This window comes from Myxocyprinus asiaticus, chromosome 17 (assembly GCF_019703515.2).
Source record: "Myxocyprinus asiaticus isolate MX2 ecotype Aquarium Trade chromosome 17, UBuf_Myxa_2, whole genome shotgun sequence".
Classification (NCBI taxonomy): Eukaryota; Metazoa; Chordata; class Actinopteri; order Cypriniformes; family Catostomidae; genus Myxocyprinus; species Myxocyprinus asiaticus.
Window position 1 is genome coordinate 31,105,231 of NC_059360.1, and position 25,083 is coordinate 31,130,313.

General features: G+C 37.2%; 1 protein-coding gene across 2 annotated transcripts; it reads left to right on the plus strand.

Moving 5' to 3' along the window:
- The first annotated feature begins 2,431 nt into the window (after positions 1-2,431).
- On the plus strand, positions 2,432-24,375 carry LOC127455057 (aftiphilin-like). Of its 2 annotated transcripts, XM_051722617.1 has the most exons (9): positions 2,437-2,634; positions 8,358-9,862; positions 11,244-11,404; positions 11,877-11,997; positions 13,694-13,750; positions 13,838-13,936; positions 14,135-14,165; positions 18,695-18,818; positions 23,050-24,375. In XM_051722617.1, exons 2-9 carry the CDS (start codon positions 8,405-8,407, stop codon positions 23,183-23,185), a joined length of 2,187 nt encoding a protein of 728 aa, XP_051578577.1. In that variant the 5' UTR covers positions 2,437-2,634; positions 8,358-8,404; the 3' UTR covers positions 23,186-24,375. The 2 variants fall into 2 exon arrangements, 1 of the variants encoding a protein (XP_051578577.1); XR_007899632.1 differs by lacking the exon at positions 23,050-24,375 and having other exon boundaries at positions 2,432-2,634; positions 14,135-14,546; positions 18,695-18,819.
- The last annotated feature ends 708 nt before the right edge of the window (positions 24,376-25,083 follow it).

Sequence of the window (25,083 nt, forward strand, 5' to 3'; positions counted from 1 at the left end):
CCCCTGCAGCAGGATGTCAAACTCTATCCTTTCACTTATTAGACAGTTATATATATATATATATATATATATATATATATATATATATATATATATATATATATATATATACTTAAATTGAAAATTATAAATAAGTATTTTGTCTCAAAATAAATGTGATAATTTCAAGGATTCTCATAAATTACACATATTAAAAAAGAAATTATTAAAGGGGTCATGACATGCCTTTTTGTATTATTTTATAATGTTCCTTGAGGTTCACTTATAATATCAGTGAAGTTTTTTGCACAATAAGCATTCATATATTTGTAAAACATGATCATTTTCTACCCTCACTCTGACCTTCTGTCAGAAACGCTCGGTTTTGGTTCTGCTTCTCCTTTAAGACTTGACAGCAAACGCCCACTGTTATGATTGGCCAAAGTCTTTCTAGCAAGTCAGTCCATTCAGTGGTTATCTTTGGAACACTCTGGGGCAGCTATTTTTCCTATGTAAACAAGCGGCATACAAGAGAAACTCTTGTCTACTTGAATGAGGAAAGACTGAAATCTCCAAAACAGTTGGTCAAGATTATGATCAAAAACATATTTCAAATCAGCAGTACAATCTGACAATATGGGAATCATAAATTGTGCTTCATTACCTCAGATTATGCAAAAAAAACCTAAATTTTCCCAGCTTGTATAGCTAATGCGAATGTGCATTCTCGAGTTGATTGACAGGCGATGTCTATATCTAAAAGGTGATTGGCCCTTTACCTGTAAGGTGGGACTTCCTTTCTATAACAGTTGACCGTTCCAATTTCTCCCATTACTTTTAATAGAAGTGGCCCATCTCTACTAAATAGTCTCTGGATTGGCTCTCTGATCTTGACTGACTTGATCTCTCTACTTGCAGTCTCACTGTTCACCGGATACAAAAGTGATAACGTAAATGTCTACCACAGTGTAACATCACAATTTGGAGGAAGTAGAGAACGAGTTATTTTGGCAGTTTGGTTTTTAACAAATGCTCTTTTTACAGTGAGGAGGAAGTTTTGAGTTCTGAAACATACAGTATGTTTTTATAGTACAATGACCTCTTATATGTCAAAAGATCAAGGAAGATTTGATTGCTCTGGTCATGACCCCTGTAAATATTAGATCAAATTACCTCAAAATCAAACTTTAGACATTGCACACAATAATCTCATGGATCAGGAATATTTTGCAGAGCATAGTGACAAACAGGTGTTAAGGAAAGCACTGTGGTTGTTTTTGTTGCTATTTATTGTTTTGGGAGAAAATAAAATCAAAAGTGCTTTTTATCCGGGGGGACTTTAGCCCCATTGTACCCTACAGTTATTAATTATACAGGGCAGATACTCTACTATACATATACACAAAGAAAAATAGTCTGTCTGTAAACTGAATATCAGCGATATATGTTTTTTCTTTTTTTGTTTTGTTTTAGAAAAGTACTAACAACATGAAATGTCTAAAATGCAATTAATGTATAATTATTTTTTTCTGGCAATGTTAGTGATTTTATCAATGTGACTATGTACAAATACCTCTTTTCTATGTTCTTGTGGCATTTAATACAAAAAAAAATGAGTTTTTTTTTTATTATTATAAAGAATCAGAAATGAGAGGTTTTTAGATAAATTTTAGATACACATTAATAACTTTAACAATTTTTCAGAGTGCTTCTGAAATTCTCAGAATTGAGTTTGAACCATTCAAAGAACCATTTTTTAAGTGATTGTCTTTAAATTTGTTATTGTTATATAAAGCACCCTATATAAAGCACACTACCAATAGAGAAAGAAAGAGAGTCCTGATTTGCATTATTGTTACATTTGTAGTTAACAGTTGACTGCCCTGTGAGGTTATAAAGCAGGCTTGTCACATTATATCACATTTGGATATAATTCAGATGTCTATAATTAAAGAATTATTCCAGCTTCAATACAAGTCAAGCATTTAATGTTGATTACCACAACACATTTTTTTATTCATCCCTCCTTTTCTTTAAAAAAGCAAAAATCGAGGTTACAATGACTCACTTCATCATCAGTGAGGCATTTACAATGGAAGTGAATGGGGCCAATTTTTTTGGAGGGTTTAATGGCAGAAATGTGAAGCTTATAATTTGATAAAAGCACTTAAATTAATTCTTCTGTAACAGGTACAGCCAGAAGTTGTAAAATTGGCCATAACTTTACACAGAAAAGGTTAATAAGTGATTTTATCACACTAAAATAATGTTAACACATTGTTTACATCTTGCAGATATACTTTAGAAACACTGAGTATTTTAACGTTTAGCGATTGGCCCCATTCACTTCCATTGTGTGTGCCTAACCCACATTTTTGCATAATTCCATTGTATTCTTTTTCCGTGTCGTGTTTCATTATGCTCCCTGCAGACAGGGGGCGGTAGATCACTTGTTTGTGATCTGATAGAGTGATAATAAAGAGGTCTGGGTCTCTAGTTGCATATTGTTGGACACGGAACTCCGGATGAGTGCAGAAACTGGCAGTAAGAGCTGTCGGTTTAACTTTACCAACCGAGAACGAAGAGAGAATAGAAAAGCCGTGTCCTCGAGCAGGTTCAGTGTCCGTCATGATGATCCATAGCGGATAGGCGAAGGTAAGAACAATGTGCTGTCAGGTTGTTGTGTATCCACTTACGTATAAGCTGAACAGTGACAGGAGCATCGGAAGCCTAATTTTGTAACAACGTCGATGGCAGTATAATAGCACCAACGTAACGTAGTTAAAATCAAGGCACAGCTGAGTCTAAAGGAATGTTTGTCTGAGGCTTATATCGATTAGAAACCACACAGTGTGATGACAGCGGTCTCGTGCCACCCTGCAATAAGCGAAGTGACATCTCGCGCATTATTACTTCCTCCTGTTAAGGTGCATGTTAATTCTATCAGTCTGTCTGTCTATCTATCTATCTCTCTCTCTCTCTCTCTCTCTCTCTCTCTCTCTCTCTCTCTCTCTCGCTGTCTGTTTCTCTCTCACTGTCTGTCTTTCTCTCGCTGTCTATCTGTCTGTCTGTCACTGTTACACCCCTTGAGTTTACCCAAGAGTAGGCTTGTCATTATATCACCTGCCCACACTGCTAATGTTTGTCTACCTGCTACTGAGGGTTTTACTGTCATTGATTCATTTATTATTTCAGTTAAAATACTCTGGTGTCACTGAATACTGCATGTCTCTGGTCCTATTTATCTTGAGGATCATTTTATCTTAACAAGGAGACAAGGACTTGTTAAGGTTCTTTGATACATTGAATTATGTTTAAATGTCTTTACTTTTGGCATAAACATCTAAATGTTTCTGTTCCAAACAAACATAGGCTGGGTAGTCTCACATATGACCACCTCAGCAGTCATTCCAGTTTGATCATGGGGGTAGATAAATAACCCACCCTAGACCAGTTTTTTTTTTTTCCTGTTTGAGGATTAGGCTTAAAGGAATATTTCGGGTTCAATACAAGTTATACTCAGTCGAAAGCATTTGTGACATAATGTTGATTATCACAAAAATATAATGTTGACTCGTCCTTCCTTTTCTTTAAAAAAAGCAACAATCAAATTTACAGTGAGGCATTTACAATAGAAGCCAATTTTTGAAGGTTTATAGGCAGAAATGTGAAGCTTATAATTTTATTAAAGCACTTACTATCTTCTGTTAAAACCTGTGTATCATCTGAGCTGTAAAGTTGTTTAAATCACCATTTTTACTGATATTTTAGGGTTTACGTCTTTACATCGTCATGGCAACAAAGTTGTAAAATTGTATATAACTTTACACAGAAAAGTTAGTTAGCAATTTTATCACACTAAAATCATGTTAACAGGCATATTGTTTATGTCTTGTGGCTATACTTTTGAAATAGTGAGTATTTTAAAGTTTACGGATTGGGCCCCATTCACCTCCATTGTAATTGCCTCACTGGAACCCAGATTTTTGCTTTTTTATAGAAAAGCAGGGATGAGTCGAAATTAATTTTTTTGTGGTAATCAACATTATGCCACAAATGCTGCCGATTGAGTTTAACTTGTATTGAACCCAGAATATTCCTTTAAATCTTTGTTTATAAAATCATTATGAGATTAGTCTTTATTTAGGCGGTAGAAACTGCATGGAGTTGTGTCCCTCAGTGATAGTGTTTGGACTGAGGCTCATAGAGCACAAAGGGAGTGGATTGGGTTTCCTCATCAGTTTACACTCCCTCAAAGAGGCTCAAACATATCAACGTTTACACAGTGTGCATGTGTGTACTGTAAGTGTGTGTTTGCCTGAGGAAATCTACATATACTCTAGTGTGTCAGCTAGTAGGCAAAATATTTAAAATCACTGGCCAATTTACAGCAGTGAATGTGTGTTTGTTTAATTAATTGGCTGGGTGATTTTCTCATTTAGATTTACCAGAGTCAAAGATCTTCTGTGTAACTTACTTTTAGGTCTGTTTGCACTCGTTTAAAATAAGAAATACATAGACATAACTTTGCTTTGCAACATTGAACTTGTAGACATGGTGCTCACCCACAAAAGCAGCCATGTAGGTTACTGTGTGACCTAATTTAGCCTAGTTTGCCCTCCAGTCAGGTTACTAAAAGTGTCCATTAGATGATCATTCCTCATCTATGTAATGCTGACCTAACATTCTTAAGGAGAGTTGGAGTGTTTTCTCTGGTGATAAGCAGTTTCTTTCTTTATTAAAAATAAGCCTATGTGGTCTTTTATCAAGACAGTATTCATTTAGTCATGCCAAGAAGAGAATACTTTCATATTTGTCCTTATAGTAGCAACACACATATATTTACAGACACAAAAGATAACTTCAGGGGTTTAGGATTCTACAAATAATGAGACTGATTGGGCCAAAAAATATTTTGAGTTCTAGAATTAACGCTCAGCTGTTATGTGATTTTAGAGCATTTTCTAAACTAAGTGTAGATCTGCTAGTTGTGTAAGATGGGTACTGAGCATTGTGAGCTCCTTTCTGCTTATTATATGGCTTAGTTTGTCGGTGTCATGTGCACTTTGCAGCTAGACAGAACTGCTTTCACTTTCACAATGATGACTGTGTCAGAAACGGTTACAGTCAAGGAACTATGAACCTAGTACTTGAAACTACTGAAACATGAATTTGCATACGACCAGTATTATTGATTTTCCCCATTGCACAGAACTTGACTCTGCATCAGGGTAGTGAGTGTGCAACAAACATCTTATGTAGTGGTTATCCTTTGACGTTTGAGGACTAGTCAATAATTGCTGGTCATTTCACTGCTCATTCACAAGTTTAAAATGTTGCGTTGTTACTTTCTTTAAACCATGCCCTAGATTTAGCCCTTGAAAGAAAGATTACGTCTAGTGTGCAAGTGAATAATGAATGGTCTGCTTTCTGATCTAGTAGTGCTGCCTATACCTGGTCACCTGAATTTTAGTTTTGTGTTATTCTTGTTTCTAGTGCATTAAAGATTAGAAAATACCTTGAAAGTATCATAAAAGTCTTGTTAGACCAAAATGCCAAGTCAGTGCACTTTTGTAAATACTGTAGTAATAAATATGTAATAAAAGGCCGAAACATACTTCACGCAAGTACACGAAGGCAGATGCGAGCGGCGTGCCCAACACATGGCCAGCGCATGGCCAATGCGTGGTCCCGTTGTACATACATTACGTTTGCTCTTGCGTTGCTCTGGTGGTTACAAACCTCAGACCACAAGAGGGCAATAGATTTTTTTAGGCGTGACCACGAAACCGGTGCTGCGTCCGACACCAGGAAAATGCTGCCTTCGGAGGCTGTATACGGAGGCAGGATGAAAATAAGGTGCTTTTCAAACTGTTCGGAGACCAGTTCCTTAAAGAGTTCCATTCATTCAAAACAGCTGTTAGTTAAGCCATTAACTAAGCAGCAAGTCAGCTGCCTACAACAACAACACTGCCCAATCACTTTGTTTGTTATGGCTTTGTCAAAGGGGTAACTAAAAAATGTAAATTCTGTAATAATTCACTTACCCTCGGGCAGTTCCAAACCCATTTTTTCTTCTGCTGAACACCAAAAGAGATGTTAAGCAGAATGTTAGGGACTGATTAGTGTCAATTTTTACAGTTTTTTGTTTTAGTCATAGAAATCCTTCCATGTTTGAGTCTTTTAACAGAAATATCCTTTAAAATTAGTCAATAATTCATCGTGCCTTATTGATTCATTTTAGTCAGTGTTACTCGGACTAAAATGGCATATAATTTTAGTCAACGAAAATAATATCTTTTAGTTGATGATAATGTGCAAAATGACAAAAATGTGTTTCAAACAGTAACAGACCAGTCTAAATTTTTCTGAATTCTTTATGCTTTAGAGACTGTTATTCATTTTCTGTGTTTAGTCAGTTTAGTATATTGCATTGTGTTTAGTGTGTTTTTTTTTTAATGGAAACAGCATATTCACAACACAATTTACATAACGCAAGATAAGCATATCATGACTAGTGCGTCGCTTTGTTGTCTGTGCAGATGTACAGTAAGTTGTAATATTACATATACAGTATGTTGTGGATATAGTGATTAATCTCATGTATAAATAGGATGTGTGTGTAGGATGAGTATAACTCATGCAGCTCAAGCGGTAAAATCCCCAACATACTGGATTATTGGATTAGATGAATCCATATCTAATATCTTCTTCTATAAACAAATAATTGTCTAGATGTTTCTTCTTAATTTTATATCTTGCACTGTTAATATCTTGCAGTATTATTTTTTTCTCATGATATTTTCATCAAAGGTATACTTTAATAAAATCTTTAACCTTGTATGACCTCGCATCCATATGAGTGGACATTGTATTTTGGCTTCGCTATACGCAACGCATAATTTAAATTAATTTAAACCAACTGATCTCAGTTCAGAAGACTCTGGGCTGTCAGTAAAGGGTTAAACTTTCGATGCACAGAGTCATGTGACAAAACAACATTGCACCAATCACAGCAGAGTTTGTCTATGGGAGAAACGGCAACAAAACTTCATCTGGTAAGAAACCTAATTAAGTTCTTGAGCGATTTATTGTAAAATGCCACACTGCTAAACACAATGTACATTATAGTGCAAAACAGTGCTAGTTTTTCATTAGAAATTCTATATTTACTGTGCATTTTCACATTGAGAAAATTTTTTTTACTTTCAGAGGCTTTATATGAAGTTAGGATGAAAATAAGGTGCATTTCGAACTGTTCTGAGACCAGTGCATTCAGACAGCACACTGGAAGTTAAGTAATTTATGAAATATGGAGCAAGGGAGCATCCTATAGCTATCCTATGCAGCCAAGTGCATTCACTCCTAACATCCGACCAAAAGTTCAGTTTCAGGGTGCAGATGATGTTTTGACCACTCAACATGTTTGGCAGACATGGGACAATGATTCAGAATTTACTATGTACACTCTAGAAATATAATTGAAAATCTGAAAAAAAAAAAAAAAAAAGACTTTCTATAGCTTTGTATTATTTAAAATTTCACAACTTAGTCCCGCTGTCCCCTTTACGAGGACATCCATTTTTAGGAAAACTATTTGCACTAGAATTTTTTTTTTTTTTTTTTTTTTTTGCATGTTTATTAGGTGATACTAGTTACAAATCAAAAAGGGAAATGGAAAATGCACACAGCAGTCACACTTGGGTCTCAGGAGGTTAATTATCGTCAAAATCAAACACCCCTTCGTCAATGAATGTTTTCGTCAGTGATTTCATTGACAAGATTAACAGTGGGACTGACAGCCCCAGTCACAATTAATTTTCATTGCATTAAAAAAAGATGCAATTAAAGCGAATGTCAACTGAGGCTAACATTCTGCCTTGCATCTATTTCCTGTTTTACAAAAAAAAGATTTTTATACGGATTTAGAACGGAAGAACTGGAGAGTAAAGGGGTGGTCACACATGGTTTTGAGTACGCAACATTTTTCGGACAACGCAATGAACGATATGATGTCACGTGGGAGGGCTTCTGGTTTTAATACATCACAAATAACAAATAATAATAATATACTGTATTCAAAATGTTAAAATATACCATTTACTCACCATCCTGCAACATTAAAAACATGCAGCTTTGAAATATGTATTCTTTAAATGAGCCAAGATGTCACCATTTGATGTTTCAATCTTTTATTGGTCACGTGTCTTCTCGTCATCCAGATTCGCAGGTCAGAGTTCACCAAGCTTACATTTTTGTACGCAACAGATTGAAAAATGTCTTTGCATAAGCTTGTGCTTCCGGTCTCTCGTGTTCGAATACAAACTTTTCAATAAATGTTTTCTGAAACTCTTTGTCTTGTCTCTCTATTTTTCTAGGTGTGTGTGTGTGTGTGCATGTGGCCTCCAGTTGCCACAATAGGACTATGGAGCCCGATGTCATCCGTTTGTACTCTTCCTCGCCACCTCCACTGGATGAGGCTGCAGAGCAGGAAGAGGAGGATGAGTTCGGCGAGTTTGGCAGTTTTGGTGACGGAGGCGTGTCATCCAGTTTCAGCTTTTCAGAGCTTGACACACCCATAACATTCAACCAGTCAAACGCAGTGGAGGACTCGCCACCTGACCTGTACATCGCGTCCGTGCAGAATCTCACTTTATCAGGGAAGAACAGATGGGCCAATGAGAGAAAAGTGGTAGAGGAAGCACACCTGTCTTGTGTGGTATCAAACCTAGAAACATCAGGAGATGAGACTGAGGTGCACAGCTACATTGAGAGTCTAGAGAAGGAATCATTGAAGATTGTCATGAATGGTGTCACGTCCTTTGACCCACAGAGGGAGCCCTCTGACATCCACAGCAGCACAGGCCAGCAAATAGACTGCACAGGTGATGGACACATCCTCAGTAATGGCTATTCAGAGCAGGAGGAAGTTCAGCCCACCTTGTTAAAAAGTACAGAGAGCAGAATAAGCTACGAACTGGATGGTGGGTTAGACAGAACACAAGAAAATAAACAAACAAACAACCTGCAAGGCTCTAACAGTCACTCATCTCCTAAAGAAGCATCTGAATCTGTAGAGATGAGTGTGGGAACAGAGTTATGTGATGACTCCCAGTCATTTAGTCCTTGTAAAGAAGTACAGAAGACTGGAGGTAAGCAGAAGCAAAGGGAGAACAAAGGACCAGAAGATGAAGGCCTTCCAAGTGCTTCTGGCTCCTCTAGTGAGCACTTTGTTATTTGTAGTGACACAGGTGTTTCCGAGGCAGCGACAGCCCCCACAGAAGATGTGGACGCAATCTCTAACACACAGCTGAGCAGAGACACAAGGGAAATTTATGGATCTTCAGACGTGGAGGTAAATGAGGACATTAAGGCTTTTAATGAGACACCCACAGACCGCGCAGCCGACGAGGACTTTGGGGATTTCAGAGATGCAACTCAGGTTTTCGCAGACTTCAGCCGGACTGAATCTCTAGCCCAGGAAGGATTTGCTGATTTTGTAACGGCAATGTCACAATTCTCCACCGATGATGAATTTGGTGACACGGACACACTGAAAGACTTCAAGGAGGAAGATGAGCTGGCTGAGGAAGAGGACAACTCTGCAGACAGTCCACGCAACGAAGGAGCTTTTTGTTCCGAGTTGCCTCCTAGTGATAGTTTTGCCGACTTTAGCTCGGCTCCATTTGGTGGTGTGGTGGTTAGAGGGGAAGAGGACTGGGCTTCGTTTGGACAACATGAAGACACAGAAGAGGGTCAGGATTCATGGGCAGCATTTGGGGAGGAACAGATTACTTTTGTGGGTCCAGAGGTACAGGATGATGTGACTTCAACAACATCCTCTAGTGACAACCTCCAGAATAGCAGGATGGACAGAGATACTGTGAGTTGTTTTAGATGTTAATCCACTTGTTTTTTCATTGTGGTTGCTTAAGCAAAAATGAGAGACTACACAGTATTTGTGTATGGTTAGTTGCATAATGTCCATAATGTAATGTCAAGTCTTCAGGTAAAAATATACTTACAAATTTATATTCATGTATAAGGGTAAGTGTATTTTCTAGTTGCTGTAAAGCCCAAAGTATACTTCAGTACAGAACACGAGGCAAATCTCGTCATCAGAAGCTTGCTCAAGCACTGAACGCATGCAGCCTGTTTTTTCGAACCACTTTGCTTTACTGATCACCATTTTCTTCGTTTTTTCATTTCCATTTTTAAACACCATTTCACCTTCATTGGTTCATTTTAAATTAAACAACTCTTGTGGTGTAACATGAATTTATACAAAGTATACAAAGTACAAATATTTCATGTAGTCTCACAGTTAATATGGTCATAAAAAACTGCATGCATAATAATTATAAAAGAATTAGGGAAATGCTGTTTAAAATAGTTTTAGGTGGAGTTAAGCATGTCACACTGCAGGACACCTCAAAATCTCAAATCATTTTCTTAAAAAAAAAAAAGAAGCAATAATCTGGGTCACACTGAGGCACTTACAATGGAAGTTAATGGGGGCCAATCCGTAAACATTAAAATACTCTCTGTTTCAAAAGAATAGCCATAAGATGTAAACAATATGCATGTTAACATGATTTTAGTGTGATAAAATCGCTTACCTTTTCTGTGTAAAGTTATATCCAATTTTACAACTTCGTTGCTATTACGACAGAACGCTGTACACCTTAAAACCCTAAAACAACTGTAAAAGTGTCGATTTAAACAACTCATATAATACACAAGTTTTAATAGAAGAATTAATATAATTGCTTTTATAAAATTAAAAGCTTCACATTTCTGCCCTTTTAAACCCTCCAAAAATTGGCCCCATTCACTTCCATTGTAAGTGCCTCACTGTAATCTCTATGTTTGATTTTTAAAGAAAAGGAGAGACGAGTCGAAATTAGTTTTTGTGGTAATCAACATTATGCCACAAATGCTGTTGATTGAGCTTAACTTGTATTGAACCCGGAATATTGCTTCAAAGCATATGTTTTTCAGATAAATCAAGATATGAACACAACAGTTTATTGAGAGGAGAGCAAGAATGAGACTGAGAAAGAGAGAGAAATTAGAAGGATTAGTGCCTGTTTTGGATGGACGGTAATAAAATCAAGCTTTGAATTAGTTTTGAAGTGCAGTTCTGCATGACTTGTAATCTTTCTGGGTGTTTTTCAGTGAAAAAAAAAAGTTATGATAATATAGGTTCAGAAGGAAATAGATAAAAGTAATAAATATCAGCTTGTCTTGTCTGTCTCTCATAGGCTGAGTTCAGCTGTAAACTCCAGCATCTCTTCAGATCCGCCTTCCCTTCAGATGTCAGTCCTGAGGTTAATGGGGTCACAGAGGTGTTGACCCTCGAGGAAGTCCTGCAGGCTCAGGATCCTCAGGAGCAAAGGGACCCAAGCAGCTCTTTTGCCCTTGGGTAAGAGCTGTGGAGTGGAGAGGAGACAAACGGAATGATTGAAGCAAAGGAGATACTACTGTTATCTTCAGAGTTGAGTGTGTCACAGAGTGGAGTCTATTTCAGTCTTTGCCTCTGGACAGACACAGAGTGAATGATGCATGAAATGCAGGGGTTTATTTAGCAGTGTGCACCACTTAAAACATCACATGCAGAGCAAAGCTTAGATTTAGAACTGTTTCTGCATGTGCTACTGTAAATGTGTGGCACCAGATTAATGACAATACAGGTGACCTTTTGAAAAAGATCAAAACATCTTGTGCTCTGAATTGAATATATAGACTTTTATATAATCAAAAACTCTTGGATAAAAGATGACATTTTATAAGGTTTTAAGATAATTTACCCCTTCCTACCAGATAAAATGTTTCCCGTCATAGACTGCTCTGTGCTGTGGGTCTTAAGGTCTGAGGGTTCTCTTCTGTTACTACAGGAATGCATTAGCCATGTGGCGCCACCTTCAGGACATCCAAAGGACATATGGCCTCAAGTTCAAATGGGCAGGTTCCCATGGCAACAGAATCCTGCTGGATTGCCTAGGAATCAGGAACATTGTGAGTACCTGGAAAGTAAATCACTGTTGCAGTACATAGCAGTGTCAGAAATTAACTTTTATAGTAAAGGATATATTTGCCCTAGATTTGAATTTTAGTGGCATTTTTTACCTTTATGAGAGCATATTTTCTTAAAACAAACTGTGTCTCATCCGTTTATGTCAAATACTTCAATTTAAATTGATGAATTAATACAAATTCACAAGATTGAATTTATTACCTTTTATCCTAAGAATTAATTAAACATTAGGCTAATTCTTATTTTATACTGTAATATGTATAACTATGACTATAATAGAATGTTAAAGGAAAAGTTCACCCAAAAATGAAAATTCTGTCATTATTTACTCTCCCTTATGCCATCCCAGATGTGTATGACTTTATTTCTTCTGCAGAACACAAATTATTTTTAGAAGAATATCTCAGCTCTGTAGGTCCATACAATGCAAGTGAATGGTGGCAACATCTTTCAAGCTCTAAAAATCACATGGCATTTTTGTTATTTTTGGTGGCATTTTTGCCTCAGGCCCTCCTAAATGTCTGACCCTGGTACATAGATTACAGATACTGAGACAAATGTTTTAGATCACTATGTCAGTATACACTCACCTGCCACTTTATTAGGTGCACCTGTACATCTACTTATTCATGCGATTATCTAATCAGCCAATCGTGTGGCAGCAGTGTAATGTATAAAATCATGTTGATGTGGGTCAGGAGCTTCAGATAATGTTCATATCAACCATTAGAATGGGAAAAAGTGGGTCTCCTTGATTTAGACTGTGGCATGATTGTTTGTGCCAGACGGGCTGGTTTGAGTATTTCTGTAACTGCTGATCTCCTGAGATTTACATGCACAACAGTCTCTAGAGTGTAAAGAGAATGGTGCGAAAAACAAAAAACATCAATCAAGTGGCAGTGGGTTCCACTTCTGTCAGCCAAGAACAGAAAACTGAGGCTGCCGTGGGCCTACTATTTGTGTACCTCAGCAGAAATCCAGATTTGTCAGACTAGGCGATGTTTATCCAATCGTCTACTGTCCAGTTTTTGGTGAGCTTGTGCCCACTGCAGCCTCAGTTTCCTGTTCTAAGCTGACAGTAGTGGTACTTGGAGGGGTCTTCTGCTGCTGTAGCCCATTCGCATCAATGTTCGACGTGTTGTACCTTCGGAAATGCTTTTCTGCATAGCACTGTTGTAATGCATGTTTATTTGGGTTACTGTCACCTTCTTGTCAGCTTGGACCAGTCTAGCCATTCTTCTCTGACCTCTGTCATTAACAAGCTGTTTTCACTAACAGAACTGCCACTTGATGGATGTTTTTTGTTGTGTGTGAAAATCCCAGGATATCATTAGTTACAGAAATCCTCAAAACAGCCCGTCTACCACCAACAATCATGCCACAGTCTAAATCACTGAGATCAAATTTTTCCCCATTCTGATGGTTGATGTGAACATTAACTGAAGCTCCTGACCCATATCTGAATTATTTTATTCATTACACCACTGCCACATGATTGGCTGATTAGATAATCGCATGAATAAGTAGATGTACAGGTGTATCTTATAAATTAGCCAATGAGTGTATACTAATATATATATATATATATATATATATATATATATATATATATATATATATATATATATATATATATATATATACACAAACCTATAAATGTTTGTGTCTTTTTACTAGTTGTTCACTGGCGAGAAGCAGCAGCCAGTGATTGTGCCTATGTTTGCTGCTGGACTGGTGAGTGAAATCCTGAAGCACAACAACATGAAATCTTTTGTGCTGATTTGAACCCTCTCTAACTTTTTCTCTCTCCCTTCCTCTCAGGGAATGCTGGAACCCACCAAAGAGTCCTCAAAGACTCCAGCCTCTCCTGCACTTTCCCCTTCTACTCCTGTGGAGAGTGGAAATATTCTATACACTCAGGTGAGGAGAGCACATATACAACTATATATAGTTGACAAAGATTTGGAACCTACTCCTGGAGCTAACATTGGAAAGTACCATGTGCAGAGTTTAGCACATGTCTCTTGGACATTGTGTCACTGTTAAAGGTTGATTGAAAAGTAATCCAATTGAAAAGCTTGCTAAACTTGTTGTGTGTTGATGCCTCATGTATTGCAGGTGGCACCCACTTTGGCCATTAGTATTGATGGTATGTCTATTCGCCGTGCCTCCTTCTCTAGAGCTCAAGATAAAACCACTCGCCACTCACGGCAGAAATCCTACTCCTGATACTGCTACTCTCATCATCCCCATCATAGATAACTTCCATCACTTCTACCCTCTATTGCATCACTCCTTTCCTCTCTCTATTTTTCTCACTTCCTGTTCCATTCACAGATATTGTGTAAATGTTTTGGTGTTGATTTAAACATTGAACTAATATTAACAGGACAGTTTGAGAAGTAGCCATCCAAATCTTGTTGCGAGATGCTTATAAACCACAAGAGAGGAGACAATTGAAGCGATTTGGGATATGGACATTTCTCTTTCCCTCTCTCTCTTTCCTTCCAAGCCCCTTTTCCACCGACAGGTATGTTTCGTTGTATAGCAGCTCCATCCACTTTTATTTTTATTTACAAAATCATATATGTAATATGTAAATTGATTGCTATGAATTGTATTTGTTATAACTTCAGACTGGTGCATCAAAAGCAGCTCATAATAGCTTAAAGTGATAGTTCATCCCAAAATAAAAATTCTCTCTGCATTTACTCACCCTCATGCCACCCCAGATGTGAATGACTTTCTTTCTTCTGCAGAACAAAAACAAAGATTTTTGGAAGAATATCTCAGCTCTGTAGGTCTATACAATGCAAGTGAATGGTGACCAGACCTTTCAAGCTCCAAAAATCACCTGGTCACCATTCACTTGCATTGTATGGACCTACAGAGCTGAGATATTCTTTTAAAAATCTTTGTTTTTGTTCTGCAGAAGAAAGAAAGTCAGACACATCTGGGGTGGCATGAGGGTGAGTAAATGAAGAGAGAATTTTTATTTTTGGGTGAACTATACCTTTAAAGACAATAAATCAAATTAAGTTTTTTTTTTTTTTTTTTGCTCCAGCACAAGAACCAGAACCTTTTAGGTGGAAAAGGGGTACCGAAACACTGCTAAGAGACACATTTATCTCAGTTTCCCTTTTATATGTTTGGACTTGCTCTCTCTTGCCATTCTCTCCTCTTGTTTCTGCATATGTACTATGAAATTATAGGTTATTGTCAGTATGTTTTCTATGCTCATATACACACACAGAGGCTGAAATGTACTACCTCAAATGATAAGTATGCAGCTTCAACTGTGATTAATTACCTTGCCAAGATATGTAAGACTCTCTAGCTATTATCACATATTTTCTCAGTTGTGTCTAAAAATTATTCCCTATGCACCAGCTACTGTCTCAGGTTTGACTGAAAAAGATGTTGCTAATCTTTTTTGGAATAGCTGACCTTACTGCTGGTGCTAATTTGAAGCCATTGTACAGCTTGCCTTGGCTCGTTTAAAGGGGAAACACCAACAGTTTTTCAAAGATTTACATAAACATGCTACAACACACAGAGATACTATTTTGAGCATGTTGAGTTTGACCTTGGTGGAAATTTCTGTTAAAAAGTCCATACAAATGCCCTATCTTCATTGTCTTTCTGTTCCTATTCTGTTTTTCCATCTGATAAAAACAAAACAGTATCTCCTTACTGTCTGAGAACTACTGTGACTTGCAGTACAATTTTAATTAATGCACTTTTGACAAACTTTCGCAAACTGTGATCTACTGCTTTTGCTTGATCTTACAAAAATCATTAACATTAAATACTTTTTCATATTTTTTTTTCAGTTATATCGCCCCAAATTGTATTTCTTTTGATAAATATACATAATAAATCTGCCAATAAAAATGATATACTGCAATGTGTCTATAGCTCTTTACTGTCCTGTTCTGTTCTTCTGTTGCTTCAGTCTTCTCTCATATTCTCTTTGCCTGACATGTTGCTCCTGGTCAGTGTTGCCAGATCTTGCTAGAAAAACAAGCAACCTTGTTTGATGTAACAAGCCCAAAATAAGCAACTTGCCTGGTCAAAATAAACAACTAATTTTTATGCATTCCTTTATGAAGAAGGATGGAGGAGAATTGCTTAATTTCAATGATCTGGTTTATTGTGCTAAGGACTAGAAAGTCAGAATACATTCTGGAAATTATAAGAATAAATCGTTAATAATTAGTGAACATAGCAACACTGCTCCTGGTACTGATCTGCTCTTAGTTTCTTCATAACTGAAGTGTCAGAACAGATCAACTGCCTTGTCCTTTATATTTATAAATTTGTATGTAATACTTATAATATATTGTGGATTTATAATGCTTTAAGTACTACTAACAACACACTAACACTCCCTGTCCTGCTGTCATTGCTACGACTTAAATGTGAAGCACAAGATGGTGGAATCGCAGGGCTAAATTTGGACTATTTTGGGCCAGTGGATGATTGTAGCTCAGAGAGTGAAAATAACTCTCCACTACCAGGTTAGAACAGGAAAGAATCAGTTCTGCTTTGGTGAAGTAGCTGTCTTGTTGTGAAACCTTCTTGTCTTCCTTTTTCATTTTGTTTGTTATTTCAAAACCGATGTCTCTTAAAGGAAGCTTGTCATCTAAGATTTCCTTCTTAGTGTAGCACTCTGTCCCTGATTTCTTCTCTCTGGATTGGCTCTGTGAGTATCTCTGTTTTACTTCCTTTAATCGTAAGCTCTGTTGATAGTGATTTGCCTCTCTTTGTCTGGGAAATGATATAAGAGTCTTACCTGACAAGAGACAGACTTGCATGTTCTTTAAACACAAGTTTTCGACACTGCTTCTGAGGTTCTGTTTCCATGGTTTTTGCTGTCTTTACTGCAACTATAATGAATTGAGAGTGTGAAGTGGTTTAAACAAAACATTAATTTGATGGAATGATAATTATGTGTCTATATGCATGTACAGTGCATCCGGAAAGTATTCACAGCGCTTCACTTTTTCCACATTTTGTTATGTTACGGCCTTATTCCAAAATGGATTAAATTCATTATTTTCCTCAATTCTACAAACAATACCCCATAATGACAACGTGAAAGAAGTTTGTTTGAAATCTTTGCAAATTTATCACAAATAAAAAAAAGAAAAAAGAAAAAAAAAGAAAAAAAAAAAAAAAAAACACATGTACATAAGTATTCACAGCCTTTGCTCAATTCTTTGTTGAAGCACCTTTGGCACCAATTACAGCCTCAGGTCTTTTTGAGTATGATGCTACAAGCTTGGCACACCTATTTTTGGGCAGTTTCTCCCATTCTTCTTTGCAGGACCTCTCAAGCTCCATCAGGTTGGATGGGGAGCGTCGGTGCACAGCCATTTTCAGATCTCTCCAGAGATGTTCAATCGGGTTCAAGTCTGGGCTCTGGCTGGGCCACTCAAGGACATTCACAGAGTTGTCCTGGAGCCACTCCTTTGTTATCTTGGCTGTGTGCTTAGGGTCGTTGTCCTGTTGGAAGATGAACCTTCGCCCCAGTCTGAGGTCCAGAGCACTCTGGAGCAGGTTTTCATCAAGGATGTCTCTGTACATTGCTGCATTCATCTTCCCCTCGATCCTGACTAGTCTCCCAGTTCCTGCCACTGAAAAACATCCCCACAGCATGATGCTGCCACCACCATGCTTCACTGTAAGGATGGTATTGGCCAGGTGATGAGCGGTGCCTGGTTTCCTCCAGACATGACGCTTGCCATTCAGGCCAAAGAGTTCAATCTTTGTTTAATCAGACCAGAGAATTTTGTTTGTCATGGTCTGAGAGTCCTCCAGGCAGGCTGTCATGTGCCTTTTACTGAGGAGTGGCTTCCGTCTGGCCACTCTACCATACAGGCCTGATTGGTGGAGTGCTGTAGAGATGGTTGTTCTTCTGGAAGTTTCTCCTCTCTCCACAGAGAAATGCTGGAGCTCTGTCAGAGCGACCATCGGGTTCTTAGTCACCTCCCTGACTAAGGCCCTTCTCCAAAGATCGCTCAGTTTGGCCAGGTGGCCAGCTCTAGGAAGTGTCCTGGTGGTTCCAAACTTCTTCCATTTACGGATGGAGGCCACTGTGCTCATTGGGACCTTCAATGCTGCAGAAATTTTTCTGTACCCTTCCCCAGATCTGTGCCTCGATATAATCCTGTCTCTGAGGTCTAGAGACAATTCCTTGGACTTCATGGCTTGGTTTGTGCTCTAACATGCACTGTTAACTGTGGGACCTTATATAGACAGGTGTGTGCCTTTCCAAATCGTGTCCAATCAACTGAATTTATCACAGGTGGACTCCAATCAAGTTGTAGAAACATCTCAAGGATGATCAGTGGAAACAGGATGCACCTGAGCTCAGTTTTGAGTGTCATGGCAAAGGCTGTGAATACTTATGTACATGTGATTTTTTTCCCATTTTTTATTTTTAATAAATTTGCAAAGATTTCAAACAAACTTCTTTCACGTTGTCATTATGGGGTATTGTTTGTAGAATTTTGAGGAAAATAATTAATTTAATCCATTTTGGAATAAGGCTGTAACATAACAATATGTGGAAAAAGTGAAGTGCTGTGAATACTTTCCGGATGCACTGTATGTGTTTCTGTATGTTTTTGTGTCTCCTGTATATTGTTTGAAAGTTTTTCTCTGTTTGTTTAGGTGTTGATCCAGAGTTGTATGAACTGACTACAGCTAAAATAGTGACCAACACCACTGGTCGAAACATTGCAGATGCATTTACAAAACTAATGGAATCAATGGAGAAAACCAGAACAACAACCAGGTTAGAAATATGCATGCGTGACTACACACACTTCTTAAAGTGATAGTTCACCCAAAAATGAACATTTTCTTAGATGTGTATGACTTTCTCTCTTCTGCTAAACACAAACAAAGATTTTTAGAAAAATATATCAGCTCTGTAGGTTTTTACAATGCAAGTGAATGGTGGCAGAACATTGAAGGTCCAAAAAGCACATAAAGGAAACATAAACATTATTCACACGACTCCAGTTTTTAAATACATGTCGTCAGAAGTGATATGATAGCGGTGGGTGAGAAACAGATCAATATTTAAGCCTTTTTTACTATAAATCTCCACTTTCACTTTCACATTCTTCTGTTTTTGGTGATTCACATTCTTTTTGCATACCGCCACATGCTGGCATGGGGGAACATTTATAGTAAAAAAGGACTTAAATATTTATCTATATTTCACCCACGCCTACCATCTCGCTTCTGAATATATATATTTAACCACTGGAGTCATATTAATTACTTTTATGCTGCCTTTGTGCTTTTTGGACCCTCAAAGTTCTGGCCATCGTTCACTTGCATTGTACGGACCTACAGAACTGAGATATTCTTCTAAAAATCTTAATTTGTATTCATCAGAACAAAGAAAGTCATGCACATGTGGGATGGCATGAGAGTGAGTAAATGATGAGAATTTTCATTTTTGGTGAACGATCCCTTTAACGTGTCTTAAGTTAATACAGGTTTTATCATGTCTTAACATGTGGTTTGGATTAAAGTTATTGTTTGAGCTGTGAGTAAGTGTGCAAGTTTTTCTGTTTTTGATAGTATCGTTTTTTTGACTCGGCACCTTACAAAGTTTATTTTGGTGTGCGTGTGTTCTTACAAACGTTGTCTACTTTCTGTTGGACAGGTGTCATTTTCAGATATGTGCTTCCCAGGTTATGACCCTGGTTGAATTTCTGGTATTCCAGCTGACAGGAATTTAGAATATGAGATATACTGTATGGAATTAAAGATGTCAGACTCCCAAATGAATCGCTCATCTGAGTCGATTCTTTACAGTGAATTGTTCATACGTGATAGCAAAGCGGTATGAATCGGTTTGTGATTCAATCTGAATGACTCAGAAAGCTCACACGCGCGCTGCTGAATCATTTGGTCCGCGCTCGCTTGCCAAAACGCTCACGGAATATTTTTAAATACCGAAAATAAAGATAACGCAGGTTGCAGTGGATCTACAATAAATGGAAACGAAACCTGAAAATACATCCTATCGTTTGCCAGTGATGAAGAAGGTCTTTATTAAGTTCAACACGTTTGTAGCTTGTGAACGGCACTGCAGGTAAAGACACCACCAAAAGAGTATCTGAACATTTAGTAGCCTGTACGAAAACGCATCTAAAAAGTACCATGGCATTACCATGTTTTTTGCACTTGTACCATTACCTCTGGGGCACCATGTTATGACAATGTTATATGAATAAGTTAATTATATAGGCTAGTAATGTGGATGTAGTAGTATAAATATGAAAAATACATTGTAAAAATTGTGATTTTTCACTTTGACCACATGGGTTTGTATAGGTAGCATGTATAAATATCAGTTTACATAAATTTTTTTTTTTTTTTTTTTACATGCACATACATTTCATATTGCACCATACTGTTTTGCACTATACTGTACCATAGCTTAGATAAACATCATGTGATTAGTATTTTAGATGCTTTGTCTATGACAGTATACTCTGTGCATCTGTTTGAAAAAAAAAGAAAAAAAGAAGTAGCTTAAATGTAGCAAGCTATTTTTGGCATGTAACTTGTAATGTAACTTGCTACTTTCTCTGAGGTGTAGCTTTTAGCTTAGCTTATCTAATTTTTTTGTTGAGTAGTTGAGCTTGACCAACATTGATTGTCAGACATTGTGTGGTCTGGAGAGGGCATATATAGTTTGAAAGATGATTCTGCTGACAAATGACAGAAATTACCAATTCATCCACGCTACACGGTTTCATTTCGCCTGTGGCCAGGGAGCGCAGAGTTTTTAAAACCTTTATCTCCGGTTGTAAATGTTGTTTAAATTTTTGGGAGAGGTATCTGCATCTCTAACTAAGGTTACAATAATGAAAACATCCTTGTGATTCAAGAGATACCTTTTTTAATGGTCAATGTTAACATTATAATATTCATATCATTATTTTTATTTATTTATTTTGGATTTTCTCCCCAATTTGGCATGTCCAATTCCCAATGCGCTCTAAGTCCTTGTGGTGGCGTAGTGACTCGCCTCAATCCAGGTGTCGGAGGATGAATCTCAGTAGCCTCTGCGTTTGAGACAGTCAGTCCGCACATCTTATCACGTGGCTTGTTGAGCACGTTACCGCGGAACATAGCGTGAAGCCTCCACATGCACTATGTCTCTGCAGTAACACACTCAACAAGCCACGTGCCCCACCGAGAGCAAGAACCACATTATAGCGACCACAAGGAGGTTAACCCAGCGTGACTCTACCCACCCTAGCAACCGGGCCAATTGGTTGCTTAGGAAGCCTGACTGGAGTCACTCAGCACGCCCTGGATTCGAACTTGCGACTCCAGGTGTGGTAGCCAGCGTCTTTACTTGCCCAGGCCCCCCATAATATTATATTATTAAAATACATAGACTCACTTGTGATTCAAATGGTCAATGTCATAATAATATTCTAATAAATACACTCTAAAAAATGTTGGATAATTTTTTCTACCCATTCGCTGTATTAGAATATTATTATCTGATATTATATAATAGTTTTTAATGTGTGGATTGACGACAGCAGTCATGCTTTGGATCGTTTGTGAGTAACTCTTAGGGAGCTAGAAGTCCTCCAGGAGGACTTCTAAGCTGTCGTTGGTTTAAGAGCTACTTTTAGCGTTAAAATGATTCATGAATCACTCTTAGATGAAAATTTTACGAGTTCCAAAATTAGGAGTGTCACGCCCCTAATTTTTAAGAGTTGCTTCTAAACTTCCACATTAGGAGCTACTTTTAGCCTTAAGATTTTTTTGTGAATACGGGCCCTGGGTTACAGTGAGTTACTTACAATGGAAGTGAATGGGGCCAATCCGTAAACATTCAGCCAATCAGAAGACTTTGATGTGCTTTCTGCCTGTCAATCATTTGCGCGTTCTCATAATGTACTTGAAACTGATCATTCAGGTTTAATTCCATATTCAGATTCATAACAGTTGTCAGTTGAGGGTGCTATTTTACTACTGTTTTGTTGGACAACCCTGAGAAGATGCACTGCTGCCGTACCATTCGGTGACTGTCTCAACACTATCTTTAGAGGGTAGTGTTTTGAAAAGAGGGGGTGTGTCTAATTTAACGGCTCAGTCTTGTGGAAGTTCTAGAATGGCTAAAATTGCTTACTGCCCCTTTAAAAACTTTACAGCTCAAATAATACATGAGTTTTAACCCCCATTCACTTCCATTGTAAGTGCCTCACTGTAACAGATTTTTGCTTTTAAAAAGAAAAGGATGGACAAGTCAAAATTGTTTTTTGTGGTAAGCAACATTATGCTAAATGTTAAATGAATATGTAAGAAACCCCGACGTAAAGCAGAGGGGTCTTGTATCACCCTGAAGGGGTTTATTTTGCGATAATAACTGGCGGAACTGTACATTATCCAGCTTATTACATGGCTACTAACCAAATAAATAAATGGATATAAAATATTGATTTGGATTGATATTATGTAATCATATGAGAAGAAAGAAATCACTAAACAGCTAAAATCCACCTTAAGTTTGTGTCGGAGTTCAGTTGATGTTTGTTTTGTAAAAAAATTACTGTCTGACTGCTCATTATTTAGCTTATTACAAGACTACTTGACCAAAAATCTAATAAATGGACATTAAATATTGATTTGAGTTTAAATTATTTTATTAGCTAACTTGTAGAGATCGCACAGTGATCCAAGAAGTTGGAAAGATGACTTACAATACCCAGAATACTTAATCCCTTGATGTGCGGTTGTTGTTCAGAAATATCAGACTGCTAGATGGCGCCATTAACCAATCAGAATCAAGTATTCCAGAGACCCATGTAATAAGCTGGAATATTCCTTTAAGACTACATAGAAAGAAAATCTGACTTTGATTCGTCTGGTCTTCCATTATATGTTACATTGTTTTAGAGAAATTTAAGTAGGGCGTGACCCTGCCTTTTTTACTTGTTTTTTTAAAAGCTGCTCATTCTTTCTTTGTGTTTGTTTGACAGGAAGCCAGATGAAAAAGATGAAAAGATAAGTGAAGAAGCAGCAAAGGTTATCTCTCTTCTCCCTGATTTGTCCTTCATGCAGGCCAGGGTGCTAATGTTCCCCTCCGTCCTAACTCCATCTGCCAATAACAAATAACCAGACATGGCCTCAAGACAATCAGCCTTAAGCTCCGCTGTTCTATCAGTCATTATGATATCATCATTCATTCTGCTTACTGACAGCAGCAGTAAACAGCTCCAGCTTCTCTTCATTGCTTCCTCCAAACAATCATATTTCATATGAAAAAGTAATCTTTAAAAGCTGCCTATTATACACTTTTATAAACTATTATAATATATATATATATATATATATATATATATATATATATATATATATATATATATAAACTGTTATAAACTATAACAGCCCTGGCTGCTGTTGTTATTGATATTGTAAACAGTTTGAATTGCTCTGATATGTGTGGGAAAAAAAACGAATGCTGAGACGCACCTTCCAACACCCACTCTCTAGTACACACAGTATTTAGAACAGCATATTCACCTCTTTTATCCAAACATAACTTGTTTGATCATGGATAAAATGTTGAGTGATGTTTGTGAGTACTTTTCTTATATAAGTGACACTCAAAAGGTGAAATGCAGACTTGCACATTTTACTACTTGAAACTGCACAGCCTGTAAGTTAATGACCCTTGCTTGCTATGCATATTCATTTGTGCTTTTCATTTTATTTCTCAGTGCTTTAAATGTCATTCAGTTCAAAGAAGTTTGTTTTAAATCACAATCAACTGGAATGAACACCTTACTCTCTTAAAGCTTTCTCTCATTGGTTTTAATTTTGTTTAGACTGTTGTACACCTCATTCAGTATAATAACTTGAATACAATATAACCATCCTTTCCTTTATTGTTGTTTTTATTTATTAATTTTCGCACAACAGACAAGAACATAAGAAAATATTTTTTTATCTTTTAATTTTGTTTATTTTAATAAGGGAAGTGCATCTTTCTGCATGTCTGCATTTTGTATGATTTGTGTTTGCTACTGTTGTGGTTGTTTTAGTTATTTTTATGTCACGTCACTGTATTATATTTAAGGAGTATCTTTGCACAATATATAGATTAAATGGGTATAATATGAAGCTGACAGTAGTGCTATCGACCTGTACTTAAAGAAAAGATGGGTGTGCTTTGTACTGTTCCTGTGGAAAAGAGACTATAATGAGGTTTGCCTGTGTGATCATATTTTTCCTTCGAAAATTGTATTTTAAAATTAATCAATAATAAAAAGGCAGGCAAAATATGTTGTTCTTTCTTTTTTGAATGCCAGGATCTAAATAAGATCTGCTCTAAAGGGGCATTCACAGTAACCCGATTTGCAGCGAAAAGTGACCTGAAGTCTTTCATTTTTAATGATACTCGACAACTTCTGGTGACATGTGACAGTGACCATTGGCGATGCCACAGAGTTCAGCGGGGCGATGTGGCGAATACAGTGATCTGCCACCAGCTGGTTCTCGAGTAAGAACACTTAAAAACTAAAAAAAAAATAATAATAATTTGTGTTTGCCGATATGGTAGTCGCTTTGGGCTTATACTGACAACTAGTGGTGTGGATGCGGCATAATGCAAAAACAGATGCCATCATAGTAATACTTTAAAGTGCACTCAGTAACTTTTGTCTTTGTGTCATCTTGGACTTACACTGACACTTTTATTGCAATTCATGTCTTAGGAGTTAAACTATTTTAATTAGGAAAACATTGCTGAATGCATCTTTAATAACAGTCAGCCATGATTCATTTATTCTGTGAGCAAAATTGTCCAATAACAGAATGGTTACCAAGCAATATTCGGCTGGTCATGTGATCTCAAAATGGCAGCCCCCATGAGGAGATCCACTCCATGTAAAATAAAACGTTTTTATTTGGCTACTGATATGACTGGAAACTTCATCTCTTGTGAGTACATGATTTAAACATATTTTTTAAAAGTAATATTGATTTCTTCATGTTAAACTTCTTTTAAAGGG

Bases quoted from the DNA above. Each gene is read 5' to 3' on its own strand.
- LOC127455057 (XM_051722617.1), top strand. From the start codon at position 8,405: ATGGAGCCCGATGTCATCCGTTTGTACTCTTCCTCGCCACCTCCACTG. The intron at 11,998-13,693 runs GTGAGTACCTGG...TCTTTTTACTAG, and splicing joins GCCTAGGAATCAGGAACATT to TTGTTCACTGGCGAGAAGCA. The intron at 13,751-13,837 runs GTGAGTGAAATC...CCTTCCTCTCAG, and splicing joins CTATGTTTGCTGCTGGACTG to GGAATGCTGGAACCCACCAA.